The sequence below is a fragment of the Solea solea genome, chromosome 4 (assembly GCF_958295425.1).
Source record: "Solea solea chromosome 4, fSolSol10.1, whole genome shotgun sequence".
In the NCBI taxonomy this organism is placed as follows: domain Eukaryota; kingdom Metazoa; phylum Chordata; class Actinopteri; order Pleuronectiformes; family Soleidae; genus Solea; species Solea solea.
Window position 1 is genome coordinate 14,688,078 of NC_081137.1, and position 24,657 is coordinate 14,712,734.

Consider the following 24,657-nt stretch of genomic DNA (forward strand, 5'->3'; position numbering starts at 1 on the left):
ATACTGTATATGTAAATATTTGGTGATGGGATAAAGTAGTGAAAACATTGAGTTGTGTGCAATAGGAATGTACATATACTGTAAGTTTATACTTCTGCCTACTCCTTTTCAAACATGTGACGAGATGTAAATGTATGTGTTGTCCCTGTAGATTGTGCATCTATCTATCTATCTATCTATCTATCTATCTATCTATCTATCTATCTATCTATCTATCCATAATTCACGCATTCAGAACCAAGCCGTGATTAAAATTGTTTTCTTCACGATAAAGGAGTGAACAGTCTTTTCTTTCTTCTCAAATAAAAGGAGTTTTTTAATCCTTGTAATTTAATCTAACGTGTCCATGTTCACGTTTCTGCTGCGGACGCTAACCTGTTGCGCGGCTCCTGGGAGAAAGTGAGTCGCCACAGCCCCATTTGACCTCGGGGTCGTCTGGCTGTGTTCGCCGTGTTTCCTTTTTTTTTTTTACGAGTATGAATTACAGTTCAAGGCCACCGCTTTTGCCATTTCTTGTGTACGGTAACCATGGCTACAGCGGCCTATCTCGGGGTGTCCATGCCAGTCACTCTAATACACCGCCTGAGTCCCGTCAGTAAATTCAGTTAACATTTACAATCTCGGTCTGTTTGAACAGAGCCACTCTCTGTAATCTTATCGAACGCAGTTGTTTCTGCAAACCTGACACGACTGCAGCTGCCGAGCTTTATCCTCCATATGAGGGTCACGGGGAGGCGGGGAGGGCTGCTGTGCCAATCCCAGCTGACATAGGGCTTTAAGTGGGGTACACACTGAACAGGTTGCCAGTCCATCACAGGGCCATATAGAGACAAACAACCGTCCACTCACACTCACACCTACAGTCAAATTAGAGCAGGGGTGTCAAACATACGGCCCGGGGGCCAGAACTGGCCCGCCAGAGAGTCCAATCCGGCCCACAGGATGAATTTGTTAAAATTTCACACTACAATTACAATCTAAACATAATGTCAGATGCAAAATTTTCCCTTCCAGATACCTGTGACCAAATGTTTGTGCCTTTATAGATCCAGGGTGATGTGTAAATAGTAAATTTTGGCACGATATTGTTGAAATTGCACTTATATTTCTCAAGAAATTTCATGTTTTGTAACAATATCCTTCATTAAATGTAAAACAAAGATGAAAAAACAAAGGAGATCTTGTTGGTCATAAGTTATTGTGCTATTATTTTACTATTTTTACTGGTTCGGCCCACTTGTGCACAATTGTGCTACATGTGGCCCCTGAACAAAAATGAGTTTGACACCCCTGAGTTAGAGTGTCCAAATGGCCTAATCCCCAAATCTGCATCTGAGAACCTAGAGAAAACCCACGCACACACTGGGAGAACATGCCAACTCCATCCATCCACAGACGGTGGCACAGTTATGTTAATGTCACAAGGTAATATCTGGTATGAGTGCAGCTCCACTGTGCTCAGTAACTTGTATTTCTGGATTGAAAAGTGGTTTCTTCCACAGACAGATTATTAAATAACATTAATGACAAACACAAACATGTGCATGTTTCCCATGTAACAACACTGCAGCAACATTTTCAAGCAGCAAAATGAAGCATCTTGTGAAGCATGTATGGAGTACATCAGCAGACATAATGTAAGACTTTGCTGTCTTTGACTCTCTTTTAAGTCTTTATTAAACTGAATTCCCGCCACACGTCTACTGAAGCAGTGTCTTATCTTTGCCACGTCTCCTCATGTTTCCTCCCTCTGATGAACCGCTTTCATTTTTTTTTCTTCGTTGGGTCTCAGCCGCTGTCGCTGATTGTCAAATATCTAAATCCGAATGAGGCGTGTAACACAACGAGAGGGTGTTGGCAGGTCACCGCGATTGTTTGCACTTAGCGACCGCTGAACACACATTTGATTGAAGTGATTGGCCGCTAACTGCAAAACTTGACAGCATCTGGATTATTTGGCTGAAAATCCTGCGACTCCTCAAGGTCAGGGTGTCAGCGTCACTTAAAGTAAAGTCTAAGCAGGATGATGGCGCACAGAAATGTGGTTCTTGCAATACATTATCACAGCATTGGTGTATTGGGATATTATCTTAATTTTACAGTTTTGAGTGCCGGCACACGGGATGTCACAGTGACACTTACCCCCCGTTCTCACAATAGTCGTTTTTTTTTTTAAATTGTTAACGAGGAACAATATCTATTGGAAGAATTTTCACAAATGTTTTGTAATATTTACTGACTTCTTGCCACTCGTGTGTCCTGGAGGAACAGCATAATAACAGGAAATTAAAATGGTCTGTGTGCTTGAAGTTTAAATCATTGTCGGATCATCTAAATATATGTAAGTTGTGAAACAGGTGCAGTTCTTTTTGTTGTTTTATTTAAGGACTAAATCATTAAATAACTAGATGTTGTGAACACCACTAAGACCTTCTGGTATCTTTTATTTACTGAAAGATTTCATTATTTAGTGTTATTGATTTAATAATGCTGACAGACATGCCGTGCATGATATGATGAGGGGAGTGCTGGAACTTAGTTTTTCCATCATCCTGGGTATTATTATTATATTGTGTATTGTATCACATGACGCTGAAAGTTACCCTGCAATTCCCACCCCCAGGATCTACAACAGGGCTGAAGAAGTCAAAATCTAAATCACAATTTTAAATGCTATTCTCTTATTTTCAACTGTTCTACATCTTACATTAATTAGAAAAATTTGACATTTTACATGTTGGAGAGCATTCATATTTCAAAGATCTAATTCTTCCATTATTACAAGTATGGCGATTCGTATTTTAATATTAACAAATGTGAAAATGCAATATGTGTCAGGGACATATCTGCTTAAATTAGAAGTTTAACATTACACAATGCATTGTGATTTTTAATGACACAAAGTAAACAAAGGAGTTTTTTTTAAATGCCCCTGAGCAGTTTTAGCCCGGTTGATATTTCCTCCTCCACCAGGTTAATGAAAACAGGCGCTCCCAGAGGACGACACGGCCCATATGCCACACTTCTGCGAGTAAACAGCTCCCGCCTCAAAACCACCCACAGAACGCTGCCTTTCATCCGCAGTATCTGTCTGACATACGACATCCCGGTGACTCTGACATTTAAATGATCACAGGGAAGGAAACGTTTGCCAAGGACACTGCACTGGAAAAGGGAGAGCAGCACATAAACACTGATCATTATTTTCCTTTATTTCAAAAAAAAAGAAGAAGAAGAAGAAGAAGAAGAAGCTACAAACAGTATCTTTTTGTTGTCGCCAAGTCTTTTAATGTGTAGATGTGGTGACGTAAGACGCATTAAAGGGATTTTGGGCCAGTTTTACCGTCTCTCTCCCCAACCAGCATGTGACAAATGACCATATCACTTTCATCAGTTCTAATCTGCTTCACTTGGCGTGGGCTCTAATGTGTCAAAATGAGGGGGGGGGGGATGTCTATTAGTAATGAGACGGAGTGGACAGGATTTAGCTGGATCCCAGTAATGAATGCGATCCTGATTTCTGACCCGCTCATTAAAGCCGATGAACACAGAGATGGCGAGGGATGGAGCATGTTGTCTTTCCATTGGCCTTTCCTGGCCATTATGTGAGTGAAAGTGAGGGGCCCACATACAGGGAGAGAGAGAGAAAGAGAAATGGATGTGTGATCTCTCTGCTGTGAGTGAGCAAAAAGAAGCACTCACATTTTACTGAAATAAATCCTCTGCCACCCTCTACACTCCTACAAGCCGTGCAGCTTTTCTATCAACTGACTTCCTGAACTGAACTCCCGCTAACAGCAGCCCTTCTCCCTCCGCCATCTGGCCGACACTGACAATAACCCTCTGACGATATCACGAGGGAGCGGCAGACATCTTGAGCCACGTCACATCAAAAGCACATTTCATAAACAGCCACCTCTGCTCAAAGTGTCATCAGTCCACCTTCAGGTTTTTTTTTCCAAACTTAGTTGGAGAGTGTTGGCTGCTGTAAATATAAAAATGCATTTAGAGCATGATCGATGTGCCAGGTGGGAAAATCCATCTCATATTTCCCACCTGTTTCCCGGCAGCGCTGTGTTTATCCACTCCTTTGCTTCGACATGAGACGGAGCATGAGTCATGGCGCACAACCAGAAAGGTTATCTGAAATATATATATATATATATATATTTATATATATATATATATATATATATATATATATATATATATATATATATATATATATATATACATACATACATATATATATATATATATATATATATATATATATCTGAACGCACAGTGCTGGAGGACAATCCTGACCACAGAGCTCACACACCAAAACACCTTCAGACCACACTGCTGTCTTGTCTGGCTTAATTATTGTGAAGTGTATATGTTATTCTTTGGTCTTTTGTGCATCTTTCTTGCCAAATTGTGCCTCTTTGTAATTGTTTTCGGTTAGTATGTTTTATTTTGTGTCTTTATACGTGTGTGCAAAGTCTCTCTGCGGCCTGTTTTTGTCAGTTTTTTTGTCACAGTTCATGCCTTTGTCGTCAGTTGTGAGCGTTTCTTGTTGTTTTGTGTCTTCATGCATCTTTTTAGTTGTAGTTCACCTCTTTTCAGCCTTTTTGGGTCAGGTTTTGTGTTGTTGTTTTGTGTTGTTGTTTTGTGTTTTTGTCGTCAAATTGCATCTTTTGTTGTGTTTGCCGTTTTCTGTCCTTATGCATCTTTGTAATCACAGTTCATCTCATCTCAAAAATGTAATTTGTGTTTTTTGTGTCTCTGTTGACATTGTGTCTCTTCGCGGTTGTCATGTTTCTCTTGTTGGTTGTTTACATTTTGTTTTGCACACTGTTCAATGGCTATATTTGATTTGTTTGCTGTTTTTTTGTGGGTTGGTTGTCAATTTGCTGACTTGTGGTCCTACAAGGAACACACAACAATGAACAATCTGAACCTGGTCAACACAAACACAAACAAAGCCTCATTTGTGAGTGGAACCACCATGACAGTCAGTAAATACCTTTTGTTTATGTTGTTGACACATAATGCTGTCATTACCATTAATATTAATTTTTATTTTTACTGAACAGCTGAGGTGGAGAACAGGACCACTGCATGTTTGCTTTGTGCATATTATTAAGTTCAGTGTGTGGATTTATTGACGGTTTGTATTAAGGTTTACCATTTCAAATATGACGAGATCTGATTATATCACACAGCAGGGTATTATTAATGTTGATTCTTTACTAGACCACAGATGCAGTATCTTCGAGGCTTCATGTCTGTACAATGGTCTTTCTAATCTAAACTCAACACTCGTCATGTTACTAAAGTCATTGACCTTGATCTTTCACTGGACAACGACCAGGATTAAGTTAGAAATAAACAAAAGGAGCAGGAGCAAGGATAATGACTTTCTGTTTTTAATCACTCTAACATCAGACTTGTATTGGACCTTTAAAAATCGATCCGTCCTAAGAAACTCCTGACAAGCCATGGATTCCAATCAATTTTTGAAAATGTAATAATCTGCAAATAATATATGGCATCTGAATCTGCCAAAGGCCAAAGCCATTTATGGATCGTAGTCCGGACTGAACCATTGGTGGTGGTTAAACGGGCTATATGTAAGATATGCAACTAGAGGTTAAATCGGTGACTGTAATCCATTTTTTATTTATTTATTTTTTAAAAAGGACAGCATCAAAGACTCGAGGTTACTAAGTAGTTGGAGGAACCAAACTCCACAAAAACTGAAAGACCAGATCTACACTTTTACAACATCTTCCATTTGTAGTCTGTGAATTAAATAAAAAAAGGATGAATATACTGTCCGTATTTCCATTGTATGCTCAATTTATGACTTAATACAATTTAATCGCATATGCAGCTCCTTTAAAAACAAGGGTAAATGTTAATATCTACCGTATATGACCCAATGTCCTGTATTAGTGCAGTTACTGTCGAGTGTCCAACAACCAAACAGAGAGACTCTCACCTCCACCAGCTTCACAATGTTGACATGATCCAATTTTTTCAGGATGGCAATCTCTTGATAGACCCTCTCCAAAGGTCCTAAGATTTTAGGCTGCTCCCCTTGGGCTGCCTTGGGTCCCCTCGGGGGCGGACGACCTGCAGACAAAGCACACGTGAATTTACCAGACATTATTTACTGATTTTAAAGTGACTTTTATTTTTTTTTACCTCTTGGAATATGGTAAAAGTTGTAAATGTTCAAAATAAGATTTAAAAGCTACGCATTCTAAGGCCTGGCTTTAGATTTCAGGTTTCAGTCGTCGCCTTAGTAACCACACACTATCCTCAGAGCCCAGTCTTTCAGTACTTCATCGTCCCGATCCATCTGTCAGCTTGTTTATTTTTATTTTCTTACTTGCACTTGCACGTTTTCTTAATTTTCACGATGGATGGATTTGACGGTTGCTGATATAAATGATTGAGTTGAACCAGACAACAAAGCAACGGAGAGAGAATGTTTTTAGACTCGACAGCTGAACATAAAACGTTTACATGGAGACAACAAAATAAGGTCAGAACACATTTGTCGCACAATACATCTTAAAAGTGTCTCGTCGTTGGGCTTAAACGATGACTGACAATACTGGAATACCAAATAACAGTTAAAGAAAACAAGAAAATAATTCAATGTTGCTTCGGTCAAATCCAGAGACTTCTTAGTCTCATTCCAATAGAATAGAATAGAAAAAGAACAGCAACTCACGTGGAAACCCACACTGCTTCATTAACTTCTTCTTGGACACCACCTTCATGGCCTGAGGAAGCAAACAATGCTTTACATCAGCAAAGAATATTACGCATAAAATGATGATGAGCCAACGTCATCAATCATGAACTAAGAACCTATAAACTGGGATTATTAAACATCATTAAACAAATATATATACATATATACTGACATTAAATAAACATTTATTTACCTTTTATGTCAATGGGCCCCAGAGAACATTGTTATAAACACATTGTGGGTTTTATTTATTTGAATATAAAACAACGTAAGCAGCAGCAGCAGCAGCAGCAGCAGGATTATCCATCTATGTTATTATCCTTGTAAAAAGGTGGAGGGAGTATGTGAACAGATAAGAAGGCAATGGAGCCAAACAGGGTTGATTGTTTCTCAAAAAAACACTAGAACCTGCACACTGGCAGTCGTTGTTGATTTGAATAAAAATTCATTCACAGTCAGTCGCATGCATTTTCACTTTTTATTTCACTTCAAACTGTTTCAGTGATGCACAGCTCTGTGCTTTTTCTTTTTTTTTAAAAACCTATGCTATAAACACAGTCATGGCTATGACTGTGCAGAAAGCAGCAGCAGCAGCAACTGCAGCAGCTGCAGCAGCAGCAGTAGCAGCAGCAGCAAGAAGAGGATTCTCCCCTGCGCAGTGCTCATGCTGGGCTGCTGTGTGTGTGTGTGTGTGTGTGTGAGGGGGAATCAAGCATCCCTCAAGCCCAGAGTCATAAAACAGTCATAGACTCTGCAGGACATTTCAGAATTGTTGTAGCTGTGGGCTTCAGAGCTCATGAATGCATTCAGGCGTCTGACAGTCACATGACCACATCCTCATATGCCGCTCTGAGCTCATCGCCGACTCTTGGACTGAGTCGGCCTTATTTCTCTGACACGTCTGTGGACGTAGGTGGAGTGCGTCATCACAGCTTCATATATTATTTCACTCCATATGATTCAGAGAAAAGCCAAAGTCTGACTCTGTGATCGTGTGTTCAGATATACAACATAGACGCGATCAAACCTGACGTAATCTAATAATTAGTCACAGTATACAAATCAATACCCACTCACCCACATTACACAATAATCCAGGTTGAGCTGCAGCTGTGATTATTATAGATTTTTTTTTATTAGAAAAGAGGCAAAGTAGAAAGGACAATGAGTCAGATCTGGATGATTCAATCTAGAAGAACATTACAGCCCCCCCCCCCCGACTGCCGTAAAAACACCATCGACCTAGCAACCAGCAAATTAAGCTTTGCATTCAAGTGGAAATTTGCAGGATTTTTTACCCTAATTTAACAGCTTCAGAGTCACTGTGATGGTTAAATGTCTTGTAGTGGGGAGATCGGGGGCGGACTCCACTCCTCCTACTGTCTATTATCTGAAACCAGCCTTGCGAGATCATGGCCGCCGACCCGCAGTCCTCGTGAGAAACACACACACACACACACACACACCATAACCAGGTACTGGCTATAGCGATGGCGTCATTTTAGACATGTATTTGCACTTTCCTGATGTCTGCTATTGCTGTAAAGGCGTTTGCTCGACCATTTTTATGAAAAGTTGACATTGTTCATTCATTCATTGTCTCCATTCATTCATTGTCTTCATTGGGTTCCCACTCTTGTACAGAGTGTTCTTGCATATCACTCCCTTGTTTCAGCTCCGCATGCTGCTCGTCCATTCTGCGGGAGCATCAAAAGCGTGCAGCCATAAATCTAACTGCATTTCTATTTGTCACAATAAATGGTTTAATTATGACCAGAGTGTTCCTGAGTGAATGGCGGTTGTTTTCGAGCCATACTGATATACGAATATGTGTGTTTTTTTGAGAAAAAGATTCTTTGAGGTCAGATTAATCCCGAGAGGAAAGAAATCTCATTTACTTTCCCTAAATTAAAAAGCAGCATGAAAATAAGTCCCACTTGTCACTCAGCCACGGTCTCTGTGAGACTGTGTGAAATTCACTTTCTCTGACATTTAACATTTTGTTTAGGCTCAGCTTATCCTCCGCACACAATTGTATGCTTGGACCCTTTGGCAGATTGTCTACCTGGTTCATTTCCGCAGTAAATTAGTTATGAGCTCATTCCAGGAATCCATTTTCCTCCTGGCCACACACTGACAGCTTCTGAAAAGGCTCAATACAAAGAAAAGATTAGGGTTTTTTTGTTCTTCTTTTCTTTCTTTGGAAAGCGGATGCCCTTCCTGATGCGACAACGCAATTATTATTTTGTTTTATGCGAACATACTTCACATATACGCTGCAATAATGGGCTCAGCCTGCGCTCTAGTCCGCTTCCTGCATTTGGTTCACTTGAAGCCAACCGAGACTACGTTTTTAGGCGGTCCAGAGTTCGCTTCTTTGGTGCGCATAAGAGTTCAGTTGCACAATTCACACGTTAGGGTTTGATGACGTAAGGGCTGGTGTGAACGCACCCATGGATACGAACACTCACTGGTGACAACATACGACGCTGGATTAAAAAAATGCGGTTAATGTAAGGAAACCCAATAATCTAACATATTAGAAATGATATTCTATATATTTTACACTCACACACGTCTCTCATTGTATACACACACACATATACATACTGTATTTTCTGAAAAATGTAATTCAAATGTTCCTTTTTTTGTCGCAAAGATGTTTTAGACCAGGGGTGTTAAACTCATTTTAATTCAGCGGCCACATACAGCACGATTTAATCTCAACTGGGCAAATAATAGCATTTATTAACAACAAGCATTTCAAGCATCTTTTTTACAAAACATGAGAACAACCTGACATTTCTTGAGAAAAATAAGTGCAATTTCAACAATATTATGCCTAAGTTTACAATTTACAAATGTACAAAACATTTAGGTATCTGGAACTGAAATAAAATATAGTATTCTAATCTAATCGAAATGTGAAATTTTTTACAAATTCATCCTGGGGGGCCGGATTGGACCCTCTGGTGGGCCGGTTCTGGCCCGCGGGCCTTACATTTGACACCCCTGCTTAAGACCATTGCTCGCTACAAAATTATAACTGAGTGAAAAAAAAGCAGATGCAAAAACAGATGTTGGGACCTGTGTGTGTGTGTGTGGGTGTGTGGGTGTGTCCAGACTGCTGGAAGTCACTTAGGGAAACAAACATTGATTACGTCGACTGCTTCGAGCATCTGCTAATAATTAGCAGTTTAAATTTATCTCCCTTCCAAATTTGACTGGAGTTGAGTGAGCCGTTTCAGGAGTTGAGGCGACTTCTGGCCCACGAGGCTGATAAATGGCACCATAATTAGCTGCCTGCTAGTCAAGTTGTGGGCTAATTATACGACTTAACTGGAGGCAACAACAAACATGCCTGTTTCAAAGACCTTCAGTAATCGACTGAAATCCAATCCAACACCCACTAGACAAGATGTTAGCGATAATACAGGACACGGGGAGGAATTAGTCACCATTTTATTTTTATCCCCACTTTCATATCAATGCTGAACACTGCTGCTGCTGCTACATAAGGACTAAGAGTCGGGTGAGAAGGCTAAAAAAGATGTAAAATATCAGAAATAATCACAATAAACATCTGATTATCTGATAGACGATTGTAAATTGTCCAATGTATGAACATATTGGTATATATTAAACGTTTGTCATATCGCTGCTGAAGAAAACTCTATTACATAACAACAAATATAGTTTTTAAAACCCTAGCCGAACTCTCGATAAAGACGCTTAAGACCAAAATTGAGCGGTTTTAACAGGTTTTGCTCTTGAGTGAAAGCTGAAGCTTCAATTATCTGACATTTTTATTATTATGGAAATGTCCAATGTTGATCACTTTTGGCCATATTATTGCCAAGCATTAAACAGCAAGCATTAAAGTTTATTGCACGTTTTATGGGACACATGGGAAATATTGTAGCAGTAAAAAAAATAAATAAATAAATAAACCTGTGTTTTTACATTTCCCAATTTTAAATGGCTTTAATTTGAATAATCTCAGAATCTATGGGGTGATTTTGGTCAAGAGAAACTCACTAAGGCTCCATGACTCTCTCCCTGCAAATACATCTTTGCCATTTTGTCCAATATGGATGTCATTTTGGTAATGGTTGCATCCTGCGGCACATTTGACAAGCTCAGCAAGGTAACATCACATCTTCGCTCCACTCCAGAGGGAACATTAGAATAGGAACACTATTAGAATGGAAGTGCAGTCTGTGTCCTGTAGTTCACTCCTCAGCATCAGCACATTTCCAAGCTCCCATTTTAATATGGGGTTGTTGCTCGGCTCCTCACTGGCTCCGCTTCAAAAGTACATCTCCAGTTTGTGTTTGTATCCAAACACTTTCGTTGTGGTCGGTGTGCAGTGCAGTTGCACTCATACACTTAAAGCGTACATCAGTTTGTACGCAGAGCGTCTGAGGCTGCAGAGCTTTTACAGGAGCGAATCACGTCGACGGAAATGCCTGAAATTAGGTCACGCCGGCATTTCCAGAGGGAGATTCCTCATGAAAGCAACAGCAAAACTGCTGTGGAGATTAAGTCTCGGGTGAACCTTAAAGGGGTAGTTCAGGTTTGTTGAAAAACTACTGGGCAGTGAATCAAAAACTCCCTTTGTGCCTCTATGAACATATTCTTAAAAAGTCACCTGTACACCTGGCATTATAAATTATAAACAGTCAGATTGCAATCGGATAGCATCTGACCACTTAAGTAAGTACAGGTGTAAATCCACCGGGGACAGATTGTTATCTGATCTGCCAAACCACTTCTGCAGGTGATGGGAGACACATTGTGTAAAGTGTAAATGCAGCGAGCCTCCTCTGCTGTTGGAAATGTTTGCAGAAGTAAATAGGTGATGACATGTGGTGAAGTGCTATCTGATCACAGAAAACACATTCTAATACCAGGTGTAAAGGGTGTAAAGGAATATGATAATGTGATGCCATTCAACCACACTTCAAAAACACCTGGATTATCCCTTTAAAGTAGCAACTGTCCCTTCACATGCAATTGACGCAATATGGGTGGATCAGACCCAGAGCTGAGCAACAAGGTTAAGGGGAAGAAAAGAAAGAAGGAAAGAAAGAAAGAAAAAATCAATATCCCGCTGAGTTCCTGCAAAGCTCCTGCGTCTAGACGGTGAATGGAGACTGAGAGGAGAGCAGTGTGTGACAGAGGCACTGCAGTGCAGACCACGGTCGCACAACAGCTGTATGAAATGTGACTGCAAACAAAAATGGACACTTACATAATGTTTATCATCATCTTCGTTGTAGGCGAGTTTGACCACACCATAGGAGCCCTGCAACACAACAACAACAACAAAGACATGCATTGTGTGTTTCTCAGCTCCACTTTGAACACCTAAACGACCAGAATCATCTCACTACACTATAGTAGTTTGCATATTATTTTAATAATCAATAAATATGACTTCTTTGTAAAATCTACTTGCAGAGAGATTGCCATAGTGCATTTTTAAAGAACCGTTACAAAACATGTTTACTGATTTAGAAAAGAGTGTTTGCATAAACTCTGCAATTAACAATTTGTCAACTAGGTTTAAAGATCAGTTATTAAAACTCAACTCACTGTGATTAAACATTATTTAATCATGTCTGACATCACATTAAAATGAAGCAAAATGAGCAACTCAAAAGTAGCACTTATCAGTAAATAAATAAAACTGACGTGAAAAGAAGGATTCAATATTTGACATTTTCCACACTGTCGTGCACATTAGCCCCTATAGTCACTTCATCAAACCAACACACTCTTCTGAAGAAAGCACACTTTTATCCTTTGACAGCACAGAGTGGCTCCTCACACACACACACACACAGAGTTCCTCTTGATAGGAGCAAACATGAATTAAGTGAAAAGCCGATGAAACACTCACATAAATCAAATAAACTGATTTCTATCGCCACTGATGTCTTCAGCAGCTCAAACTGCCATCTGGCTCTTCACGAATGACTCGGGGTCTAATTGTCCTTCAATTTATCTTACGAAGAAAAAAATCTATTTGTGGACTTTAGTCAACATCTTTTCTCTTTCACTGTCCTGAGGATTTAGGTCATGGATGTTAGGATTCTGGATTTCTTCTCTGGAAACTGTTGCCTCGTGAGATAGGGGATTTTGACATGTTTGTAAATAACTGCTTGAAATGTCAGAATAATAGTAACTCCTATAGGTTTAGGTTACTGTACAATTAGGTCGAACGCTGTATTGACACTGTGGATAACTGAGCAGCGTTCTGTGAGTTATTTGTTGACACCAGGGCTTAATTTGCCGGATCCTGTTCCGGCACCTCCTATGTCAGGAGCAGTATGTTATAAAGTGGATCGGGTATCTCCTATGAAAGTGTCACTATGATAAATGGAAATCATTTTTTTTTTTTTATCTAATATTTTATTTGATGTGTTAGTCTATGAAATTGTGCCTATTTTAAATGCATTTAAATCCCATTTTTAGAGAGAGAGGAGGACACTTTGTTTTTTAAAGGTTCCAACTTCACTGTGGATGAGCCTGATGAGCTGCTGAGGAGACCCCGGCAACAAAGCTGTTCTCACAGTGCTCCCCCCCCCCCCCCCCCCCGCTCCACTCGGCTTCCAGCAGTTTTTGTATTTTGGTTTGCGGAGCTTTGATGAGAGAGCAGATAGAAGGTGAGGTGAAATGTATAGGTTCTATCAGTTTTTATATGAGAAGATGTTTAAGTGTCGGTGAGGCTGCAGCTTTTTTGGAAAAGGGTCAAAAATGTGCCTGTGACGAGGTACAGAAGGCTTCGGAATATGAGAACGTGGGTAAACAGCATTTGCAAATGTTTGTAGAGCAGGTGCACGCCGAGCAGAGGTCAAGGATGTAAAAACAAACTCACCTTTCCAATTTCACTCTTCAGCTTGTACTGGTTCAACTGGATACAGTCCTGCGAGAGGAGAGGAGAGGAGAGGAGAGGAGATTTATTACACAAATTCAGAAATAAACAAAATACACTTTACTGCCCAAGGGTCAAAAAGAAAACATAGAAAAAAACTGAAAAACGGGGGTATGAGTTAATTAGAAATGAAGCTATCCCTCCCTCTCCCATCACAGAACATAAAACCCCACACACAGCCCACAACTGGCTGAAAAGCTGAATACTGTCCATCATTTTGAAGGTTCCTCTGGGTCGACCAAATGATTTGTTTTGCAAATCCAAACAGAGAAATTCACTAAATTAATTTTAAAAAAAAGTCCTTTTACCAAATATTCTGGAGCCAAAATAACCAAAGGAAAAGCTAAGCCGAAAAGAGAAGGAAATAGATGATCGATATAAACATCATCAGCGCTAAAGAGACCCACACAAAAAACCCAGAGAGAAAGATAGAAGCATTTGGTACAGAACAAAATGTTCCCTCTGTGAGCGTGAGCATGTGTGTTGAAAGCTATTTATTTCTGAGATGTAGGTAACGATGCATTCGGTAGTTTCTGTTTACTGTCTGCAAATCCATTAGAGTGCCACTGCTTAAATGGCTGATTTGCAGTTCCATAGCAACCACTGCTACAGCACAGAGTCAACCAGGGCCATTGCAGCGAGGGGAGGAGAGGAGAGGAGAGGAGAGGAGAGGAGACCACAGCAGGACAGAGAGGTAGAGGGAGAGGAGAGAGGAGAGTTTAGTGGCAGACAGAATTTTTACAGAGGAGAGAAACTGAGGAGAAGAGGAGACGGAGGGTGGGCAGGGGGTCTACGGGAAGCAACGAGCAGACAGCGAGCTGGGATTTAAGTGTAACAGAGAAGGGGATGAAGCGGAGGAGAGAGCAGATTGAAAGTGGTGCTCTCATTACAGTTGGGGGTGGGGGAGGCTTAGTGTGAGCCAGACCAGAGCCTGAGGGTCGAAAACTGGAACATGTTTGAGGAATGAAAGGCGGCAGGAGACCACATAGGCAACAACATCAATGACAGGAAAAAATGACTGGAACGGCACGACTGAAAGTACCGCAGCAAATCACAGTGCAGCGCAGGGGTCGAGTGTGACGTTGGTGATGTGGCTCGTAGGGTTGTATCCACCGGGGGGTACGGTGATGTGAAGCAGTGTGGGCAGCGGCGATGACAAAAGGATGAGGGATTAAATATGGAGGGTGGGGTTGTGTGAGGTGAGCAGAATCCCTTTGATTTGTTAAAGAGATACAGAGGGAGGAGAGAAAATGGGGCGGAGAAGGATAAAGGGGAAAGGCAAATGAGGAAAATCCAAGGAAAAGAGCCATCACATTCCATCAGTCGGCACATGTTCTGCGGCTGCAGTTAATACTCTGTCAGGGCTGACGGATAAGGAAGCTCATGCTAAAAAGAAACTCAAACAAATACGCTGCATGCATACGAACGCTCCACTGGGCCACTGCAAATAATTACAAATATTCTTATTTCTCCATCCGTTACTCAACAACTGATCAATATCAGCGTAGATCACTGCAATATGAAACCATTATTTCAATGTGATGATGCATAACGTCTGCGTCAGGAACTCTGTAATAAAAGGAGGACTTAAGTGTGATCATATTTAAAGCCCAATGACCCCATACAGCCAGGTTTAATGCAACATTGCACACTAAGGATGTTTATTCTGTATGTTCTGTATTGTTGTATTTGATGTTGGGGCTGAAAAAATCAATTGTTTTCAAACAGGCTGCAGTGTTACTACATCATCGTGAAACAGTTGGCTGCACATCTATGACAGAAGCCGGGATAATGATGCGTTAATATCACTAAGCTGACGTACACTGGCGTGTTTGGTATGATGTTTGCTAATTGGAGCCTGGCACTCTCCATCCATTTCAAATACAGACATAAATATTCAATACGTACTAAATAAATAACGTTTGCTCTTCCTGTCACACAGCTGCATGGCTCTTTTTGGGAATAGAAATGATCTTTCGCTATATCCTGTTGCATATGTCGAGAGCTGCAACTCACAATTATTTTCTTAAATCTATTCATCTGTACTGAAAATGTTGATGACGATGTTCTCGAATGTCTTGTTTTGTCCACAAACCATGACGATTCAGTTTTAAATATTTCTCTGTCATTTGGAGCAAAGAAGCCAGAAAATAGTCACATTCAAGAAGCTGGAAAAGCAGAAAGTTTGTTTGAATTATTGAAAAAAAAAACACTACATTTCAGTTCCCTCAATTTATTCATTTCTTTTCTACAAAAGCTTTCTTGTGAAACATTTGCAGGTCTGAATCCTGGCTTTTAGTCGAGCACAGAAGAGCATTAAGAGGATTTAAAATTCAACGATTATGATTTTCAGAGGCAAACCGGAGTAGAAACATAGCAGAAGCTCCGTCACAGGTACAAAGCAGACACGCTGTCTCCCTGTTTGATCAACAGCAATCCTGCTCTGAGATGTAATGAGAATTATTTTCAACGAAATATGAATAATAATGACTTCCTCACCTGAGAGTCTGATATAGACACACGTTTCGACTCCACTGTGGGTCTGCGGGCAACGCGGGGGGAGATGTGGGTGTAGCCTCCCCCCGAGCCCGATGACAGGTAAGTGCCTCTCTCCTGTAGAGACAACTTCCTTCCAGTGAGTTGTGGCCGCGGCGGCCGAGTCCTCTTGGCCTGAGCCCCGTCCGGCTGAGACCCGCCGTTCTTCACGCCGTTGGCAGTCGAACCTTCTGGGTCTTTCATTGTCATGGCAGCCACGGTGTCCGCGAGACCGCCGGTCTGACTGGCACAGTCGAGGTCTGGCCTCTCGGAGCCGGGGTCACTGCCCGTAGCCATGGCCAGCGGGGAGACGGCAGCGGTGCAGGAGCAGGTGGTGGGCAGAATACTGAAGGTTGCCCACCAGCATCCACGGGACCTGGGTCAGCTTACGACTCAGAAGGTTCAGGGCCTCACCACAGCTGGAAAAGATAAGAAGGTTCAGAAAAAGAGATTTATCTGCTTAATATCATGAGTTTGACTCATGAGAAATCATTTTTTTTGTCATCATACTCTCCCATGCCAGATAAAGAAACCTGACTGGCAGATGCTGCACTGCTCTGAAGTGTAAAAACACCTATTTGCTGACTTTAAAAATGCAAGATAATGTATATCAACTCATAACAACAGATTCACACACAGTGTCTTTCCCTGGGACGTCACGTCAGCAAACACCATCAAACTATAACCAGCACACACTATACTGAGCATCGCTATACTGAGCCAGGTACCAGGTACTGTCTCTAATGGAAAAGCAGTTGCCGTGCTACAACTGTATAGTGGAAAAGCACCATTAGTGTCTTCTGTAGTTAAATGAACAATAAAGCTAATATCTGACAGCGATATTGTGTCGATCCCTAATAGTTACTACTTTACAGCTCCAGTGTGGAACCATTATCAACTCTGAGTAATGTTCAAGTCTCTAAGTCTCTCTTAGTCTCTAAGATCCTGCATTTGATGACCTAGTTGTCTCTCACCCGGCCCACCCACTCTCACACACACACACACACACACACAGAGGCAACCTCCTGATGTGTGTGTCTCTGGTAAATTATGTGTTGTATATCTGTCTTTGAACGTACTATTAAACTTGTCCAGACTGCATCAAGGAAACTTAATTGGAGCTTCGCGGTGAATGAAACAGCAACGCGAGGGGGCACCGAGTCAGACAGCTGTTCGGGGAGCGCTTGATTGCCGTTGGCGGCGATCACTTTTGCGAGGAACCAAAATTGCGCGGGTGATTAAAATATGATTGCCAAGTCCTACTGGATGTCCAGATGTATTTTTAGCGACAAGATCCACGTCTGAAACTTTGCATGGGCACATCTCGGTGTTTCCAGCCACAGTGATATATAACGCCCGTCTCTCCTGCTCAGTCATGCGTCACTGTGTGCAGGAAGGGAATATTGGCACTGAGAAACACAGAGATCGTTGTGTGGAGCTTCATCAGCATCGTGTGAACTCATCGGACTATGATTTGAATGTTTTATGGAATGATTTTAAACTGCTCAATACCAGTCGACACAACTTGCCTGTAAAATATGCAATCAATATATGCAGTCACTTTTATAAAGTTATAATATATCTGATTAATATAATATATAGTATAAGGGAAATAAGTATTGAACAACATCAACGTTTTTCTCAGTAAGTATATTTCTAATGAGGCTATTGACATGAAATTTTCCACCAGATGTTGGTAACAATCCAAGTAATGCACACCTACAAAGAAATCAAAACATGTCCATAAATTAAGTTATGTGTAATAAAGTATTGGAAAAAAGGAGGTGCAAAAAAAAAGCATGGACAGCCAAGACACAAGTATTTAGGAAGCGATCCTGCCCCCTAGTATTAGTTACATATGCTCTGAATGCTCCATAGTGAGCACCATTGGGGCCATCATTATAGTGGTGAGATAGTGGAGAGTTCAACATTTTACCATAAACCGATCTAGATTTCTGACACGGGAATCAAAAGAATAATCAAAAGAGTTGTAATGCACACATAAAAATCTATCAAATCAAATACATGAAGTCATGTGTAGTAAAGTGGAGGGCCACATGGTTGGTGTAGTGGTAAACACTCTTGCCTTTGCAGCAAGAAGACCGGGGGTTTGCCACAAGGGCCTTTCTGCATGGAGTTTGCACGTGTTTGCTCCCACAGTCCAAAAAACAGGCAGATTTGGGCAAATTAGACACTCTTAATTGACTGTAGGTGTGAGTGTGAGAGTGGGTGGTTGTTTGTAGTGAACGCTAAAAAATGAAAAGCTAATACTTAGTAGAAAAGCCTTCATTTCTTCCCATAGATTCAATTGGATTCGATTGACTCGGCCATTCTAGCAGGTTTCTCAATTGAGAGTTTCCTTGGCTGTGTGTTTGAGGTCATTGTCCACCCTCATTTCATCTTCAGCATCCCGGTCATGGCGGCAGATTCTTATCAAGAATGTCTCGATACATTTCTCCATTCATCCTTCCTTCACTTATATGAAGTCTGCCAGTATGATGTTCAAACTTCACTGTTGCTATGGTGTTTCTGGAGTGGTGTGCAGTGGCGTGTTCTATGACATCCAATTCAAGTTCAATTTTGGTCTCATCTGACCATGACCATTTTTCTTCAGCAATGGATTTCTTGTGTCACTTTACTTTATAAAACATATAAATTGGAGAGTGGATTACTGGGGTTACCGACATCTGCTGAAAGTTTCATGTCAATAGCCTCATTAGAAATATATTTGCATAACATTTAAATATAACAGATGTCCATTACATTTAAAGTTAGCAACACTAGCAGTGATTTGGCAACAGAAGTTACACACTGGAGCTTTAAAAGCTACATGATTTAATTAGACTTTTATTTTAGGTTTTATGATTTAATTTTTTACTATCGTTGTAGCCTTGTGTGAAACACATTTTAAAAAAAAAATCTAAATTTCTTTAAAGCACTTTCTCTTCAAAAAAAAAAGGTTATAATTATTATATTATTACCTATCATTAAGACCAACTGTGAGACTCAATTTTATAAAGCACTCAAATGCACAAATAACTCTGCTTTATGGCCTTAGTCATGGCTTTCTGTACGTAAGTGCTTGTGGGTGGACTGACATACAAAAAAATGTGTGTGTGTGTGTGTGTGCGTGAACCATTTAGTGAGGCTTGTTAATTGCACTTTTCCATTTGTCAGTCAGGGACAGATTTCCACAGACGTGAATCATCAAAGCTCTTCAGTGCATCTGGTTCAGGTTTTGTTCCGCAGGTGGAAGAACTCAGATATGCAAAAAGCACCATGAACGGCAATAAAGAGAAGGGCATTTAAACATAATCCACCTATGTGGCAGCAGGGGATCGAGAGGAACGATTGTGGTGATTGGCTTCATCCCAAAAGGAGCCACCTGGATCTGTGTATGTGCCATGAACAAGACTGAAAAGAAAGACTTGTATGGCTTTTAAACAAGAGCTGTTCAGTAAATGGGCCATGGTATGCTATTTCTGAAATGTGTCGTGGTAGAGCTACATAGTCAAGAATACCAGTGTTCCACTTCTTCTAGTCCAGGTGGGTCACAATCATCCAAGCATCGAAACAGCAACACTGTATGTTAGCAGACAAAGTCCAGGTGCAGCAATAACAGGAGTTGGTCTCTCTTCTGCAGCTGTGACAGCTTCCACACGTCTTGGAAGACTTTCCTCAAGATTTTGAAATGTTTCTACGGGAATTTGAGTCCATTCCTTCTGTAGAGCGTTTATGAGGTCAGACACCGATGTTGGACGGGGAAGACCGGGCTCACAATCTCAGTTCAAGTTCATCCCAAAAGGTGCTTGATGGGGTTGAGGTCAGTGCAGACCAGCCTCAAGTTCTCCCACACCAAACCATGTCTTTATAGTCCTTGCTTTGTGCACTGGGGCACAGTCATGTTGGAATAGAAAAGGGCCTTGGTGTGGCCAAATACTCTATGGTGTATTTGAACAACTACTAGATGGACTTCCTTGACATTTTCCCTCTCGTACCACCATGAGAGTTGAAGTGACACATCTAAATATTGATGACAAAGGAGTCTGTTCTTCTTTCTCTCTAATCTTCTGGCAGGAATGTTATTTATTTTATCAACGCTGACCTTTTTTCTTTTTTTCTTTATTTTTAAACAAACTGTGCGGCTCTGTTATGCAAGTATCACATCGGGACTCAGTATCAGCAGATCCTTATCCTTTGTCTAAAGTGTCAGAGCTGAATGCAGAACAAAGCCAACATAAAGATTCCCAGTCTAAATTATTTTGCAAAGCATTGTGGTATTATGCCAGACTGATCAGCTACACAGGGGAGGTTGTAAAATAATGATTCTAAAAAAGGGAAAAGACTACAATGCAAGGTGATGCAGCAGCCAGACAGAAAGCTAATGGTGAGTTTCCATCAAGGTTCATGGTTTCTGACTGAGAAATGTCATGCACTTGGTAGACGGGGTGTGTGGTGTGCCTGAACAACGACGTCGAACGCAACACAACAGACCACAACGGAGGACGATCGGTTTGTGGCAGTTTATTTAAGTTCACATCTTTATCTGACTACATGTTGTGATTGATGAAAAAGTAGCTACGCGCATTAACGTAGGTATTTATGGCTGTAATGCATCCTCCGTTTTCAAATTGTGTTTTGAATAGCATCATGAGAGCAAAGATGCACAGCCCTAGGAGCCACACACACACACACACACAGACATTTGCCCACTCCAATTTGCACATAACAGATGATGTTATTCAAACTGCAATCCAGAGAAACCTTTCAACAGTCAGCAGTAAGAGGAAGTGCATTGTTTGACTGCTGACTCATTTCTGCAACAACAAAAAAGGAACTGTCAGAATTGGCTAATTCTTATCACAGCTAGTGATTATCTATCTCTTGAAACCTGAAATGCAGTTCCCTCCATGGTAGCACCACCATTCAGCCGACTGCATGTGTGAGCAATAACCCTGCTGGACGTGGGAGGAGGGGGAAGAGAACTGGACGAGTTATTCTTTTAAACCGCACAGAGACTTTTATTTGTTTACAGACGGACGTAGCCACGCATTTTCATTAGGCAGGACAACTTTTTCAATAACTATTTCCTATACGTTTCCACAGCAACCATCCATTTGTCGTATGACGTCCTGAGACCAAATTGTTAAAGAAAACAATTTTTATTGCACAAGTGGATTAATGATTTCAACCGTAAATTCCACAGGATATGCCATTAGTGATTTATAAACAGTTAATATGTTGATCTATTTTCCCGATTAACTGATAACTTGACAGAAGCTTGCCGATATCGAAACTTATGAAGAATCTGAGAGAAGCGCACTCAAATGTATACATTTTCAAATATTGTCGTTGGTGATTAATGTCGTCGATGATTCATACATTTTTGCACTTCACACACTTGAATTATTTAAATACTCTTCCAGCTTTTTATCAAAATAAAATTCAAGGATGGTCAAACGGCGACAGTCAAATACTTCGGACTGATTCAATATTGTTAGTGTGAGTTCTCATTTCTCATTTATCGCCTTTTTTTGTCACCGTCAGATCTATTCCAATAACTTCAGTAGTTCCATCTGTCAGAAGTTAAAGTGTTTCAATAAAGAACTTGCAACTTAATCACATGACGCCAACATAAAAAATAACAATGCGTGTAATGCGGTGGATCAGGACATGAAATGATGAAAATGTTTATTTAAACTGGTTATATGACATTTCACAGTCATATACCTAAGTTACATTTATGTTTTTAATGAGGTAAACAGTTTTCAAAAGGAAATCTGCTGGAAAAGAATCTCTAACAAACTTTAAATTGTTTGCATCTAATAGAAACGATTCATCGAGCAATTATTCATGTATATCTTGAATACATTTCATTAAATGCTTCTTCCTCTCCTCCAGGGACCTTGGCAAAGTGCAAAGAGAATTTGCAGTTAACTTTAAAGAAAGGGGCTGAAAAGCTTCCAGCTCAACTGTGCAAATCTGCAGTAACTCCTGCTTGAGCTATACAAGCTTTACCTATCAAATGTTTGGTAGGGATGGCACAATGCCACTTTTCCCTTGTCCAGTGCAGATACTAATATCACAATATCAGTCTCATACAATCTTTTTACAAAAGTTCACTCATCTGTTTTGCTGTTTTTTTTGTCTATCGGGTTAAAATGAGGTCACGTGGCTCACACGATCAACGCATCTGTCATTCACTTTCTGGTCATATGACATATAAAAAAAAAACGTGACTTTAAACAAACAAAATAAACCAACAAAGACACTGGGAGCACAGAGGCTAAATACACGAGGGAGGCAGGGACAGGAAGTCAAATTTAACAAGGCCCACAACACTAGGAAGAAGCACAAAATAAAACAGGAAACGATGAACAGAAAACCAGACACAAAGAACTAAAAAACCCAGTTTAAGTAAAACAGAAGCAGAGCATGAAAAATTGCAAAGTCAACTGTAAGAACTCCTAGACCCTGGGTGCCCAACCAGTCAACTTATTCTCAGTTGATCACGAGACGGTAAATCAAACTCTTTAATAACTAATTAACTCGGTCTTTGGTCATTTCTCTTGGCTTTGCTGTGCCAACGCTAGCCCCCCCCCCCCTCTCCGAATCGCTGCCCACGCCCGAACCATGTCTGCGTGCTTAAGATGGGTCAGGTCAGCCCAGACGGATTGTGTAAAACTCTACAACCAGCTCCTACTGCCCTGACTACAAGAAACTAGCTTCCTCTTCCTCATGCCAGAGCATGAAGGGAGAAAAATGCATAAATTGTTTCAGCAACTCACAAAATACTTTTTCTATTATATCTGGATGTCTATATATATATCTGGCGTTGACTAAAAAGGTTGGGCACCCCTGTCCTAGATTAATCCAGGGGTCGTGACAGAACCTCCCCCAAGGGCCCAATTCCAGACAGACCTCAAAAGTCTTGACCCAGCAATGGGTGGCTGGGTTAAAGTATTGCACGGGTTATAGACACTTGAAGAAGAGGATTACAACAAATAAGATCATTCAGACAAAAGATCAGCAAACCTTTGATAATTCAGCATTGTTTAAATGAGAATATTTGCTGCAAAGTGTTTCTTTCAGCAGATGCAAATACAGTGCAGACATATATTCTTCAGGGTTTTGGCATTATTATAATGGATTTTTGCGTTTAGCAAACAAGAGTCGGCTTTTATTTGAGTGGGTCAACATTGACAGAACTGTGTGGGAGGTGTAGCCGACTTTACACATATTTACTGAATTGCTGCTAAATTGAGGATCATGTCATGTGGAGTAGAAGATTACGGTGGAAATACAGTCAAGAATGATCGGGCCAGGACGGAGGTGGACATGTTTCCAGAGAGAAGACAAAGTCTGGGTTGCAGAACAAAGTTATATGAACTGATGAAACACAAATCACCCTCAATTAAGATGATGGACAGAGGAGAAAATGGAGGGAAAAAATGGGGAAAAAGTCATGACACAAAGTCACCTCAAACATGGCACTGGTTCTGTTACTGCTTATGAATGTATATATATATATATATATATATATATATATATATATATATATATATATATATATATATATATATATATATATATATATATATACCCACACATATATATATATATATATATACACATATACATATATATATACATATACATATACATATATATATATATATATGTATATATATATATATATATATATATATATATGAATAAACAGTTCAATACTGTAATCTAAATTGTAAGGATTTTCCGGGTCTTTCCATAGATTGTATAGGATAGGCAAAAATAAGTCACATGCTTCAGCCTACTCCTTTTTCAGTTAGTGGCACATTTGTGTAAAAATATATTATGTTTATTTTTTTATATGAATGTGACCGAAATAAAAATATTCATTCAGCTTTAATGATTTATTTGTTACAGAGCAAAGAAAGAATGATTGAAAAAAGACTCCCCAATTAATCGATTATCAAAATAGTTAATTGAGTTTGTAGTTGATTAATAATTGATTAAATGTGTACAACGCACAACACAGACACACACACACACGTTAGGCTCTGTCTGGTCCTCACTTCCTGCTGCTGACATTTTTGACATTACAAAGAGAGGTGTTATAATATTTGCGGGACTGACCTGCGGGTGTGTGTATGTTTGTGTGCATGCAGATTAAAACCTAAGCATCATTGTTGCACACAGACATGGGGAATTTTGCTGAAAGCTCATCTTACCGCACTGAGCAAATGTCACAGTAAGTCAAGTCAATACAGTAAGGTCGCCGTCTTATCTCTTACTTGAAAGTGCAAGTGGAGGCTGTGAGCTTTGATCTCGCTGCGGCGTACACAAAACAAACGGTAAACATTTACCATCCTGCCGGAGACAGGATCTGGGAATAATGTGACAGCTCAATCTCAATTCAATTCTAATC

General features: G+C 40.3%; 1 protein-coding gene across 1 annotated transcript in view; it reads right to left on the reverse strand.

The window, feature by feature from the left end:
• The window catches only part of camkk1a (calcium/calmodulin-dependent protein kinase kinase 1, alpha a), a 64,187-nt gene that overhangs the window by 20,902 nt on the left and 18,628 nt on the right, over positions 1–24,657 (reverse strand). The window contains exons 2-6 of the mRNA XM_058626513.1: positions 16,194–16,648; positions 13,638–13,685; positions 12,009–12,062; positions 6,731–6,782; positions 5,990–6,123 (exon numbers count right to left, since the gene is read on the reverse strand). Coding sequence (XP_058482496.1) covers positions 5,990–6,123; positions 6,731–6,782; positions 12,009–12,062; positions 13,638–13,685; positions 16,194–16,526 — 621 coding nt within the window. The 5' untranslated portion in view covers positions 16,527–16,648. The remainder of the gene's footprint in view (positions 1–5,989; positions 6,124–6,730; positions 6,783–12,008; positions 12,063–13,637; positions 13,686–16,193; positions 16,649–24,657) is intronic.